The following is a 13795-nucleotide window of genomic DNA, read 5'->3' as shown; positions in this document are numbered from 1 at the left end:
ATGCCATTGGAAAGCAACGATTCAAGCTTTGCCAAGGATACTGTATCCGTTCTTATCCCTCACAGTTGATGAGACAGACCATAAAACTTTCACAGGCCGCTCAGTCAAAGAAGATTTTTGGACACTAGTGCAGTACCTCAGACCACCATTTCCAGTTCCCTGGTATCACAGGAGCCTCTGGATATTCACCTAATTACATACGCAGCTCCTAGTTGAAGATCTGACCACCACCCTGTGCTGTAGGATTCATTCATGCTATTTGTAAATGTCAGTGGGTATCTTACCTAGGGCCTGTCTACACTGTGGATATTTGTAATGTAAATACAACAGAGAAACCCCTTTTGTAGATGTGCTGCACTAGTATAAAATGCGGCTTCCCTTCAATGTGACTTACCCTGGTTTCAAACCAGGGTAACCACACTACTGCAAGCCCTGTATCATTACTTGTATTACACCACAGCCTAGGGTGTGTCTACACTGCAGTAAAACACCTGCAACTGGCCCATGTTGGCTGAGGCTGGGGGGCTATAAAACTACAGCGTAGACATTCAGACTAGAGCTGGAGTCCAGGCTGTGTCTGGAACCCTCCTGCCTCTCAGGGCCCAAACATCTACCCTGCAGTTTTGTAGCCCCAAAGCCCATCCCCTGCGAGCCTGAGTCAGCTGACACAGGTCAGCCGCAGGTGTTTTATGGCAGTGTAGACATACCCCGAGAGGCCCCCCAACCAAGACTGGGGCCCCACATCATGCTAAGCACTGTACCCACACATGCTAACAGACAGCCCATTCTGTACAGGGTTTACAATCTAAATAGAAATGACAGCCAAAGCATAGGAGGGGAAATTGAAGCACAGGGAGGTAAAGTGACCTGCTCATGGGTCACACAGTATCAGCGACAGGAACAGAACTCTGGTCTCTTGGCTCTCAGTCCAGCATGCTATCCAATGGACCACATGTTAGTATTCTGTCAAAGCAGTTCATCTACAATGGGCATGTGTAGAGCGGTCCCTATTCCTTGTCTTTGCCTTTCACAGCTATAAGAACACCAATACTATAGCTTCCTCCTCTATCTGTTTGATTACATAATGAAATACTCTTAACAAGATCCATTTTATACAGAGACCTCTTCACATCAATAATTAATGAAAAAGAAATGTCCAGTACATCAACAAAAAAGCTACAGAAAAGGGACTTTAGGCTTTCTGTGAAACACACTGTAACACAGGAACATGCTGCAGCGCTCTGAGACCATGTCTGGGAGCCAGAGTCTCCTGAGTTCTAATCCCAGTCCTTACAACTCCTCTACTGATACAAGTAAATCATTTAATCTATTTGCTTTAATTGCCTACTGGTAAATTTGGGATTAGTAGAGGTATTGTGAGGATTAGTTCCCGAAAAGCACTTGCATGGATAAACAAAAAACCAAACACACACACACACACACACATACAGAATTAGCCTGTGGGACTCACTGTCACAAGATATAAAGGCCAACAGTTAAGCAACATTCAAACCAGGATAGGACATTTATACAAACAACAACAACGTCCCCTGCTACATTATACATATGGAATAAAAATGTATAAGGGACACAAACCCTGGAGGGTGTTAGCTAGCTACTAATTTATGGGGATTAGCAAGGAATTTCCCCTTTGGACAGATAATTCCACGGTTGACTATTAGGGGATTTCTTGCACCTTTTTCTGAAAACTCTTCTACTAGCTACTGTCATAGAGACTTTCTTCAGCGAGAGGACCTCAAGGCTTAGCTGCTAGTAATGAGCTCCCAAGCTCTTGCAGATTTAGCAGGACTGAGAGATCATCACTGAGAGTTTGGCATTGGCTAGGCTGGTAACCCTCTGTGTCTACAAAAACTATTGTGATTTCTAATCCATGCACTCATACCTGTCTCTACTGTTCCCTTGTCGTCCCTCCTGTGCTTGCTTCCAGTAGTTTCTGCTTACTGTCTAAATCCAAGATTGTGTGCTTTCTGGGGCAGAGACTGTGTTATTAGATTGTACATTAAGGTCCTAACCCTCTTCCGAGATCCTTAGGTACTAACATAATAAAAATAACAAATAACGTATCTAATGTATGAAATCTGAAGAAGTTGATTGAACATGACATCCCCCTACCTTCTGTCAGTCAGCAGACATGCTGGCCAGTGCAGCTGGCTCTGGACTCAGATTTTGACAATTAAAACACAGGACAAGTTTAAATTCACCACAGAATGAACAGCAGTAAACTGGTTTGCAGAGCGGTAGCTGCGTAAGAGGCTGGCAAGAAGGATGGCAGAACAATCTGACCTGACCTGTCTGATAATGTTCTTCCTACTAGAACTATGGGGGACAACTAGAGAGAAAGACAGACAAAATGGTGGTGAGAATGTGTATGAAAACACTGCAGCTCATAACAAGATTGCAGGCAGCTTCTCTCTTATTTTGAGAACTTGACACCCTCTAGTGGTGCAGCAGGGAAGAGAGGATTAGTACATAGTTTGTTCAGTTCAAAGGAAACCTGTAGGACTGCCGGAGTTTTTCTTCCTTAGAAGACGCATTTCTAGTTTCTTGTTTGGGTCAACAAGAAGCTTAGACCTTACCTCTCCCCCCCCCACCCCCACTTCAGACACACTCACAGTGGATCTAGGTAAAAAGAGGCACCCTGACCCTGGGCTGTTCTGTCTTCCAAGGAGAGAACGGGTAGTGCAAAGGACTCCACCCACACTGCAGGGCTTATAGCAGCAGACACACGCACGCGATTACTACACACACACACACACGATTACTCCAATTTACTGGTGCCTCCCAGCCTTTGCAGTTCACATTCAGGCTTCCTTTGAGTTCACCGACTATATTACTTTACTACAACAGGAGAAAAAGCACATCCCCCTGTCCCTGTACTCTACGAGGCACTTACTCCATTGCTTTCCTCTTCCCTGTCCTAGATGCACACAACCCGCTCTCGCCTCCAGCACTGCAGGACTGTCTGATGCCAAGGCAACTCCATGCGTGAGGCTTAAAACAAACAACAAGGGAGGGTCTAAGAATCTGCTGCTGAAACACACACAGCCTCCATCACCAGGGCAAAAGCTGCCTTCTCGTCTCCCTCCCTTCTCCTTGTGCAGAAGTGTTATTTGTTAATATGCTTGGTGCTTTACAAGACACAAGATGAATGCCTTGAAGAGCTTAATGCCTGAAAGATGAAAGGCAGACAGTGGATGTACTGGGATACCAAACGAAGCAAAACAGATGATTCAAATGTGTCGCCTGATGGGGGTTGTTTTGCTCGAGGAGGTTGGCAGGAATGCCCCAAACGATATGGCTATGTAGTTGACACATTTTGAGGAGAAAATACCCATTTCATGCATATACCAGCTGATGAACTCCAATTAGTTTTCCTTAAAAGTATGAGCTAGGTAGAAAGCTAGCCTCGACAGCATGCCAAAATTGGTAATGCAGTCAAAACTGAGCTGGTGCCACCAAATGTTCTAAGCTCACAATCATTGTGAATATATATATTTACAAAACACTTCATTAAATTGGAGTTAAGGTTGCTATCGTGGGGCAGAACACGGGATTTCAAAATCTGACCCAAATATCAGAAAAAAACAAAGAAATACGTCATTAAGAACATCACAAAGAAGAATGTTGGCATTACAAAAGCAAACCAACAATAACTGGCATCATCTTGACAGATAAGCACCTCCCCTTGACCCCAATCAGAGGCATATATACATAGCACCTCGAAAAATCAGGGCACATATAGATAAATCATCACCTGGAGTCACTTTGAGAGGTTAGGCACAGCCATGCCTTGAAAAGCAGCAGGCAACCTCTACCCCACTGTGGCATGATGTGCATTCAGTGTTGGCTGTCTTCTCCCCCATGTGAAGCACAAAGCAAAACAACTAAGGCAACACTACAAACACCACATTTAACAGTCGATAAACCAAGTGTGGGGAGCAAGCTGGATCCAGACAAAGGCTGTTCCCTGTATCTCCACATCTTGGTGTTATCACTGAATTTGGAAACGCTGTTCCCTGCCCACCCATGCCTGTCTAACCAAACACTTACCATTGCCATGAGGCACACCGATTCTCTCACTGTGGCAACAGTACTCAGCAGGGCTGCAAGGACCAGAATCATGGTCAGACATATCCCGCTGTAGAATGCTGGAGGAAAGATGCACATCGGAGTTTTAGCAAGACATGAAGCCCTAGCTGCCTTTCTTTCACCTTAAGCAGGGTTGGGCTCCCTTTGACAAGCAAGCTTTATAAACTAAAGCTCTCAGAAGAGCTTGCCTTTCATGAGGAACTTCTGAATTTTTGCTTCTCAAGCTGTGAGGTTGGCAAGTCTGAGAACACCACAGAGCTCAAAATCTTGGCAGGTAGTGCCAGTCCCCTCTCACAGGAAAAGCACAATAACCTTCCCCATCCTGCCCAAATCTGCTGAAATCTTAAGGAGGGTGACATAATTTTGTGTCAGGACAGAGATTTAAGATATAGAAACTGAAGACATTCTACTCTGCTGAACCTGAAAAGAAAGGACTGTGTTAAAGGGTGTACACAAGAACGGCCATACTGGGTCAGACCAATGGTCCATCTAGTCCAGTATCCTGTCTTCCAGCAGTGGCCAATCCCAGGTGCTTCAGAGGGAATGAACAGAACAGGCAACTGAGTGATCCATCCCCTGTTGTCCACTCCCAGCTTCTGGAAGTCAGAGGCTAGGGACACCCAGAGCATTGGGTTGCATCCCTGACCATCTTGGGTAATGGAAGTAATCTTGGTAAATTGAGTTAATCTTTTTATTAAAAGTTTCTAATACTAAAATGACAAGAAAAAACAGAAAAATGCCCTCTCTCTGGGCTTGTCTGTATGAACACTTAGTTTGTGGCAATCTGGGGTGTAAATCTACCCAGCACTAGTCTGGCATTGGCCACTGTCAGAAGACAGGATACTGGGCTAGATGGATCTGTGTTCTGACTCAATATGGCCATTCTTATACTGTGCACTTAAAAGCTTTGATCTACGCCACTTTGAAATGGGATAGATCATAGTGCACTAGCAAAATTTTTAGTGCACAGCAACAGGGTCCACATGGACACTTAGTGCGCAGCAGATTAGTATGGAATAGATTTATACCCCAGTTTGCCATGAACTAAGTATTTGTATCGATAAGCCCTGTGTGTGCAGAGAAGACTAATTGGAGTTAAACTACTGCAGTATAAAGGAGTCTGCATGCTCATATTGGATGTGGCTGTAATATAGATCATGGAAGACCCTCACTCTGCAGGGTACAGTACAGACAAAATAAGGGGTAGTCTCTGCCCCAAAGACCTTACAATCTAAGGCCCTGCTCCCACAAACTCTTGCCTATATGCTTAATTTTATGCACGAGTCGTTCCATTGACTTCAATGTGACTATTTTTGTATGTGAAGCTAAGCAGATACTTAAGTGCATTGCTAGATCAGGGTCTAAAAATGGACAAGATACAAAGGGATTGGGTTGCAGGAGAATGCAAGAGACTTTCACCTTATCCAGTGTTCATCTTTATATGACTAACTTGCCCCACCACACCAAGTTTATAAACCTTTGCGCAATGTCGTCATCCCTGCCCTTTGCTCCCATAGTTCCAGCAGAACCATGTGCCCTGGAAACATGCCAGGCCACTTTGTTATTTTTGCCAGAAGATCACAAGTCCCCTTTACAATTATCTCTGTGCTCAGATAAAGATCCTACTGAATCACAGAGTGCTGAACAGGAGCATGTGTTCCAGTACCCATTATCAGGAGCTTACGCATTGCTAATCTTGTGCAACAGTCGCCTCCTACTTCCTGGCCAGAGCAGAGTCTAGCTGACACCCAATGGGAGAGTTCAGGAGCTGCACTGATGCTGAAAGCTCTTCAACCCAGAGCTCACGTCTTACTTTCTGTTCACCTATGTCCCCCTTCTATCCCACACAAATATAAATGTCCACACTTTTAAAGGGCCCCATGGCTTGTGTCTTATAATGTGCTCCTTTCTGTGGTCCTATCCAGCCTCTCACTTCCACTGTGAGTTCTTCTTAAGCTCCTCCCATACCTTTGGGCCTACTTATAGAATATTTATAACCGTCTCTGCTTTGTCTGTAATAGGTGAAGCATGGGGGACAACAGTGGACTCAGCAGTGCTGAGGCACAATGAACAGTGTTCCCCCACCAAAAGGCCAAGCAAGTGTTTCTCATACAGAAAAGAGGTACCTTGCCTCTGTAGTGGCCACACTACACACCTAACTGGGATCCCACTTCATGTGAAGTCTCTGAATTTCCTTTCACTGCATCCTAATTTTACATAGCTCCAAAGATGCTGGCCCTCACAGGACATCTCAGTTGGTCTAAAAAATGCGGCACTTACCGACATTGTGGAAGATTCTATAGGGGTTAGCCTCAGAGGAGACCCCACTGATTACACTGAAGTGAGCCCCATAGTGGGTGATAATGGTCAGTATGATGACTGCCAGCCCCAGCAGCTGAAAAACAGAGATTTTACTGAGGAAGGAAAGTAGCAAGTGCAGGATTCACAAAAAAAACTACTGCAGAACTTATGAAATGCTATCAGGTACACTCAGATACTTCAATCCATGCTCGAAGGAAAACAACCTGTTCCCTGAGAGAGTTAGTTTACAGTATATACCTAAAAGTCACATGTGAAGGGAACCCCTGGGCAGATTAATAAACTCTTTGGACAATGCTGTATAATTACTGCATATAAAACCACTCACTCAATCCCTTGGACTCTGCTACCAGAGGAAATTGTAATCATTGGGAAAAACCAGAGGAATCATTTTTTCACAAAAAGAAAAGGAGTACTTGTGGCACCTTAGAGACTAACCAATTTATTTGAGCATGAGCTTTCGTGAGCACGAAAGCTCATGCTCAAATAAATTGGTTAGTCTCTAATGTGCCACAAGTACTCCTTTTCTTTTTGCGAATACAGACTAACACGGCTGTTACTCTGAAACCTGTCATATTTTCACAGACGTCCCTTTCAATGTATTTACATTGATATCTAAATACTACAGGAATTGGTGCAAATTCTGACGTGTGTGCGTGAGAGGGATGTTATTAACTTCAAGAATGGTCCTGGGTCAGATTGCGTTCTCTGCTCTTGCTCTTGAACAATTTGTAGTGTTTTCTGAGGAGTGGAGGGTAGCTTAGGTGTACTGTTATCTCTGCTAAGGAAAAGGCAGTGTAAATAGATGAGTCTTGCACTGTGCTTTAAGGCTTTGTCTGCACTAGCCTTTTTCCTCTAAAATTTCCCAGTGTTGCTGTCATTTCAGCTCCATCAATGATAGGGCTACTGTAGATGACACACTGAGTGACCACCAACGTTTTAACCACTGTGTTGTCTAACCTGCTCAGAGCCTGTTAGATGGTGGCTGCAGGACTGGCCTTACCATGAGGTGAACTGAGACGGCCGCCTCAGGTGCCAGACTACGGGGGGCGAGGGGGGGGGGCACTTGGACCCAGAGTGTAGAAAATGGTGTCTGCTGCTGGTGCATATGTATTCTCTCTGCTCTAGATGCACAGAGATGGTGGAATGCTGTGCTGGAGGAAGGAGGGCACAAGAGACATATCAAGCAGGCAAGAAAAAAGGTGAGAGGGAATAACAGAAAGCAGCAGGAGCTGCAGGGAGAGAGAAGAGGAGGAGCCTCTTATGTACCTCTCTGGCACCCCCAGGATCCTGGACTGATTAACACCAGCTTCTCAGGGAGCTTCCTGTTTCCTGCTGCTTCCCTGAACCCACTTGAGGAGAACAGGCAGTCAGCTGAAGTAATAGGAGCCAGTTAGGCCCTTAAGACGCTGATATTTTCCCTCACTCAGGCCCTGCTACCAGCCTGCTTATTTGTCCCCTTCAATTGAGTGTTGAGAGCCACTATACCTGGCACAGAGCAGCAGTCATGAGTGAAAGAAGAAAACGCCCCTCTGAGGCAGCATTCAGAAAAAGAAAGAACGCAACGGAAGCTTTTCTATCTGAGCTGGAAGGAGCTCTCCTGAGATACATAGACACAAATGTCCACGGTGAGCCTTCCGGCCCCAGTGAGGATGTGAGTGGTGAGGAGATGCCTGATCTTCCAGTTAGTCAGATGCAGGTGACCTGGCAGCTACTGCGGCATCCATATCTCCATCTTAAATGGACGTAACCATGCACATTCCTGAAGGAAAGTATAGATCAGAGAAGAGTGTGGTGGAGGCGCAAGAAACAGCTGCTGCTGAGTTTAGTTCCTTAAGTCTAGATGATCCAGGACTGTGGACCCACTTGAGCCTGAGGGACTTCCTTGTAGTGCATGGGCCACAGCAAGTGAAAAACTTCATGTTCCCCAAAGACAATGAAAATAGAAGTTTCCATCCAACATATTACTGGTGTGAAATCCCCAATGGTGACAAAGTAGAGAGGCCATGGCTTATGTACTCAAAAACCCAGAATGCTGCATACTGTTTTTGTTGCAAACTCTTCCAGTCTAATGTTCCAGCCACATTGGGTTCTACAGGAACAAAGGACTGGAAAAATCTGGCTAGAAATCTGGCATGCCATGAGAAGACAGCATGTCACCAGAGAGCATTCCATAGGTGGAAAGAGCTTGAGATGAGACTAAGGTTAAAGGCCACCATAGATGATCAGCAACAAGAGAAGATTGTATCGGAGTCTCTTTACTGGCAAAATGCTCTGAAAAGGCTCATTGCCATTGTGAGAATGGTTGCTACTCAAAACCTAGCACTGCGTGGCACTTCAGATCAGCTGTATGTGCCAGACAATGGAAACTTACTTAAAATTGTGGAGCTGGTGGCTGAATTTGATGCTGTACTCTAGGAGCAACTAAGAAGAGTCACCCCCCAAGAAATGTACACACACCACTACCTTGGAAAAACAATTCAATATGAGATCATACAGTTACTGGCAACAAAAGTCAAACAGAAGATTGTGGCAGGTCTGAAGTCAGCAAGATATTACTCTGTTATTCTGGACTGCACACCTGACATCAGCCATACGGAACAAATGACTTTAATGGTGCATTTTGTAACAATGACAGAACCTAGTGAAAATGTCCCTGCAACGATGACTGTCAGAGAGCATTTTCTAGAATTTATTGACATTGATGATACTACAGGAGCTGGTATGACAAATGTGCTTATTAAAAAGCTGGAAGATACAGAAATTGCGATAGCTGACATGAGAGGTCAGGGCTACAATAATGGTGCCGACATAAGAGAAAAGAATGGAGGAGTGCAGACACGGATCTGAGAGTTAAACCCTCGAGCTTTTTTTGTCCCATGCAGTTCTCATTCACTGAACTTGGTGGTCAGGTCAGTGATGGAGCATCAGCTTCCAGTGAGGCTGCTGAATTCTTTAATGTAATTCAAAGCATCTATGTATTTTTCTCTGCAGGAAGAAGGCAGAATTGAGACCTTTCAAAGTTTTGGCCCAAGCGAGGGGGCACGGGGGCGTCATTTGAGCTCCCCGCCTTAGGTGCCAAAATGTTGTGGGCCGGCCCTGGGTGGCTGTCTGAGCTATGCTAGTGCTCCCACCATTGCTACCAAGAGTAGAGCTGAAATAGGCATATCAACAGTGGGGACATTTAAAATAAAACAAAACCCTAGTGTAGCAAATCTGAAAGAGGCAAGACATGAGTTCATCCTGATCTCCTGAGGTGGGGTCCTCTAGATTCAGGCTTCCCTCAGAATGCCTCCTCTCCAGGTTCAATGAACTTTGTTTAGGGAGGCATCAACAACTGCATTACATGCATACAAAACCTTTAGAATCTGCAATATTTTCCATATTCACAAGGAGAAGAATCCTCCACTCATAAAAGGACATCCTGGAAATTCAAACTCTATAGTGGAGAATCAGAAGTAACCATGTATGTGTTAAACATTGCAGTTAACTATTCTTATTACCTTTTCAGATGATGACCAACAGAAGAAGCATAGTTTGGTAGATTAAATATACTGTGAGCCTAAGAACCCCTCAATGCCAACTGGTAAAGGGTTCACTCTTCTAGAACAACAACTTAGCAGTCCTGACACACTCATTACACTTAGCACACCGCTTTCTAGTATTTCTAGTATTTATCCGTAAAGAATATCATGCAAGGTCTCTAATCAAAGCTTATGTCATACTGATCCTCAATCGTTGTGAGATGTATGTAGAGATGACACAGAGTGGTGTATAAATACTGAAAATATGTTTTAAAATCTGTGTCCAAGGTAGAGCTGATAAACAGGTTTTGGAGACACAAACAACAGTAGCTGGTTCCATAAGAGACCACCTTGTCTAATATCCTGGGACCAACATGGTACTAAAACACTGCAAAAAGACACCAGAAACTAAACTGAATCTGGGGAGGAAACAATGGATTTTGGGGGACTATAAGAAGAAGGCAAAAGGCAGTACACTTTGTATTCATGAAAGAGAGATCCCAGCCACATTGCTTGGAGATGCTGGGAGATTACTTTAGGTGAGATAAACTACTTTAGACAAGGGTTTAGTCTGTTAAGTTTAGACTCTAAGAAGTGTGTTACACTTTTTGTTTAATATGTAACCATTTCTGTTTCCATTATTACCCTTACTTGTTATCTTTTAAATCTTAATCTTTGATAATAAACTCATGACTATTTTCACTAGAAATCTATCTCAGTGCTGTGATGTTACAGAAGAGTTGATCCTCAGCTGAATCGAACAAGCTAGTGTGTACACTGTCCCCTTGGCTAGCAAACCTGCTATTTCTGTGAGTGTTCACTAGTTAAGGGCTGGACGCTGCGCGAGTACTCCAAGGACTCAGGGGTTGAAGTGTACTTATTACTAACCTGCACAGAGACAGCAAGGCCTGCAAGGCAGTGCTTGGGTTGATAGAAGCTGGTGATTTCAGGAAGGTGAGCTACGTCAGGCACAGACTGATTCACACTAAGGGCAGGTAGCAGTGAGGTGTCTCACAGCTCTGGTGCCATGAGGGAGTGCCACGTATACAGTAGCAGTTTTGCCCAATTTCAGTACCACAGACCTTAAAACACTTATACATACACAGTAAAAGGTTTGGTCCGGCTTCATTCAGCTCAGATTTCCAGCAGAAATACCAATCTAAACAAATCCTCATGGCCTCACTATTGATGCATGTTATTGTCTGTATCCATTTGTAAAGGATACAAATAAACTAAACTTGAGCTAAGCACCTCCCCCTTCAACAGGTTTGAGTGCAATTCTACCTTGAATAAGTCGTATACTTCATAAGCACAATGGCAGCCCTTCTCTGAAGGGAGAACAATGTACTGCAATTAGAGCTAGTCAACTAAGTTTTGAATTTACATTTTTTTCAATGAAATTTTCCCCACGTTTCCCCCCCTCCAGTCTTTTTAACCAACTATAGAGCTATATTCACTTAAATATTCACTTGTTTTCCTCTCTCTCTCTCTTTTTTTTCAAGGGGAGCAAATTGTAGTGCAGTTTTCCCAGAACTCCGTGGAAGAGTTCACCAAATTTCCTCACGTTTGCTTCTCCACAGCCGCTCAACCAGAACTATAGAGTTTGTAGTACAGAGTCAGAAGATTTCAAAAGTTACATTCTATCCAATATCTGTACCAGTAGACAGGCTTCTGTCAGACTACAAAGATGCTCTAGCTTATCCAACACATTTAAAACCACACGCACCTCAAGAAATTGTTCATCCAAGTGCAATAAATTTTTTTTTAAAAAAGAGAAGCATGAGAAGATATCCCTGTCCTCATCTTAAAACTACCATGTTTGATGGCAGCAACAAATTTCTTACTTAAAGGCTAGCTCAGAATTGTGAAAGAGTTGCATTACAGTGACACTTGAGAAACCAAAAGCTTATCGGTGACAGAAAGCAATGCTGGGGAGTAGCGATAACAGTTCAGGATGCAGTAATTCATACAGTCTGCTTCTATCACCCTAGACTTTCTCTGTCCTAAAACTGAAATGAGAGAAACAACTTTTACAGTTCCTTTTTAAGAAAAAATTTTAAGGTGGTCAGTTTACTTATCCCAGGTTTCCACTTCTGGTTGTTACCATGACAAAGAGGCTGGTCACTATCAGCTGGCATTTGGTGGTCCTGACCCAGTGTCTCTGTCCCATGTTATCCTCTTCTCACTCAGTACTGACAGTCAGTCCCTGGAGAACAGTGCTTCAGCTAAGCTGGGGCAGCTCACAGGAGAAGCTGTCAGTAGTGCATCTTGGGAAGTGTAGTCCTACTACAACCTGACACACCTACCGCAAAATGGATTATTATTAACAGCACTTTTCATCCAAGGCTCTCAGTGTTTATAACAGTTTTATTATTAGCTATGAATATGAGAGCTTGAAATGAATCTTTTTTTTTTTAAATTCGTGAGATTTTAAAGTCAAATTTATTGAAATACTTATAAAAATGGTGATTGAAATTTGTCATTTTACTGACATACAGTGCTTTGGTAAATTAAAATTTTCAGTAGCTATTTTTATAATGTTTTTGGTAAAAATAAGTCACCAGGAAAAGGAAAATTTTGAAAAAATAAAGTTTCACAAAAAGCTTTGGCGTTTTTGAAAAAAAAAAATCCATTGATTGAAGAAAATCATTTTGTATGAAAAATGTCAGCCTGCTCTGGATAACAAGATATTACTTCCCTCGCCCCAAAAATACAATCCTCTCTGACTCAAGAACCTATTAACATCCAGATTTCTGAATGAGAGAGAAAAACATTTAAGAGCAATTCTATTCTGAGAAGTGATTGTGTAAAAGTGGTACCGTCTCATGCAAAAGACCTTTTGTCTGTGTATACAGAGTAATATCTGGTTATCTTAGTGTCTAATGCAAGTTGACTACTTTCTTTTACTCCCATTAGTGCTGCAGACCCATACACAGCTAGGAGAGAGCGAGCTGGGTTCTAATCCTTTTTGTGCATTGTCTGGAATTTGGTAAACAATTTTGTAATCAGTTGCACCTGTGCAAACCCTCAGAAGGCAATGGATGTTGCAGAGGTGTCACTGGAAACAGAATATGAAAAAATAACAAAAAAACAGAATTACCCAAGTATGTCTGAGGGTAGAATTTGAACTACAGAACCTTTATTGGGGCTGATGATATGGGAGAAGGAAAGAATCCAGGTTGACTCTCAGACCTGTGGTCGTGTTTGCATGGCTGGCAGAAATAAACAATATCTTTCTAATTGAAAACAGAGCACACTTGATATGGAAATTAGAGACAAGCATGGACTCCCCCCTACAAACTTCCATCTTCACAGAGTTACCTCTCAGTTGTGCTGCACTTCAAACAGTAAATCCAAGTTTATATTTTCCCTAAGCAAATCATAATGAGCCGTAAGGACAATCTAGATGCAATGTGACACCAAAAGAGGATGGAATCAAAGCATTCAGAATGAAATTGACTCATGTGCAGAGAGTCTGAGAGGAATCCTCTTTACTGATTAACATAGACATTCACAATAATCCTTAGCTTCAGGACCAGACTGATGGAAGAGAAGGGAATGTAATCAATGTCTTCCTTTTCTACTCATTAGTTTTACAGGTGGCACAATATCTACGTCGGTTGGTAAGGCTGAAAAGGACAGAGAGGAGGAACCAAAATAGGGAAAGAATAGAAACCACATGATACAAAGAGAAAGAACATCAAAGAGAAAACAGATTGTACAATGATTGCAGGGGAAAACAACCTGATGTTACACCATCTCAAGTGCAGCAGTATTTAGTAAAGTGAAAGCTTTCTTGTGGGTTTGCAACCAGGAAATGTTGGTAAATTTAATTCAAATCT

At 43.1% G+C, this 13795-nt stretch overlaps 1 protein-coding gene across 6 annotated transcripts in view; it reads right to left on the bottom strand.

The window, feature by feature from the left end:
- Positions 1-12182, bottom strand: part of TSPAN32 (tetraspanin 32) — a 76225-nt gene extending 64043 nt beyond the window's left edge. For 5 of the 6 annotated variants that reach the window (XM_048855492.2, XM_048855494.2, XM_048855497.2 and 2 more), the window contains exons 1-3: positions 12058-12182; positions 6391-6505; positions 4072-4169 (exon numbers count right to left, since the gene is read on the bottom strand). In XM_048855492.2, the coding sequence (XP_048711449.2) occupies positions 4072-4169; positions 6391-6505; positions 12058-12123 (279 nt within the window). In that variant the 5' untranslated portion in view covers positions 12124-12182. Of the gene's footprint in view, positions 1-4071; positions 4170-6390; positions 6506-12027 lie in introns of all 6 variants that reach the window. The other variant, XM_048855498.2, reaches the window with a different exon arrangement.
- Positions 12183-13795: the final 1613 nt, after the last annotated feature.

This window comes from Caretta caretta, chromosome 6 (genome assembly GCF_965140235.1).
Source record: "Caretta caretta isolate rCarCar2 chromosome 6, rCarCar1.hap1, whole genome shotgun sequence".
In the NCBI taxonomy this organism is placed as follows: Eukaryota; Metazoa; Chordata; order Testudines; family Cheloniidae; genus Caretta; species Caretta caretta.
This window is presented reverse-complemented; position numbering and strand designations above follow the sequence as displayed.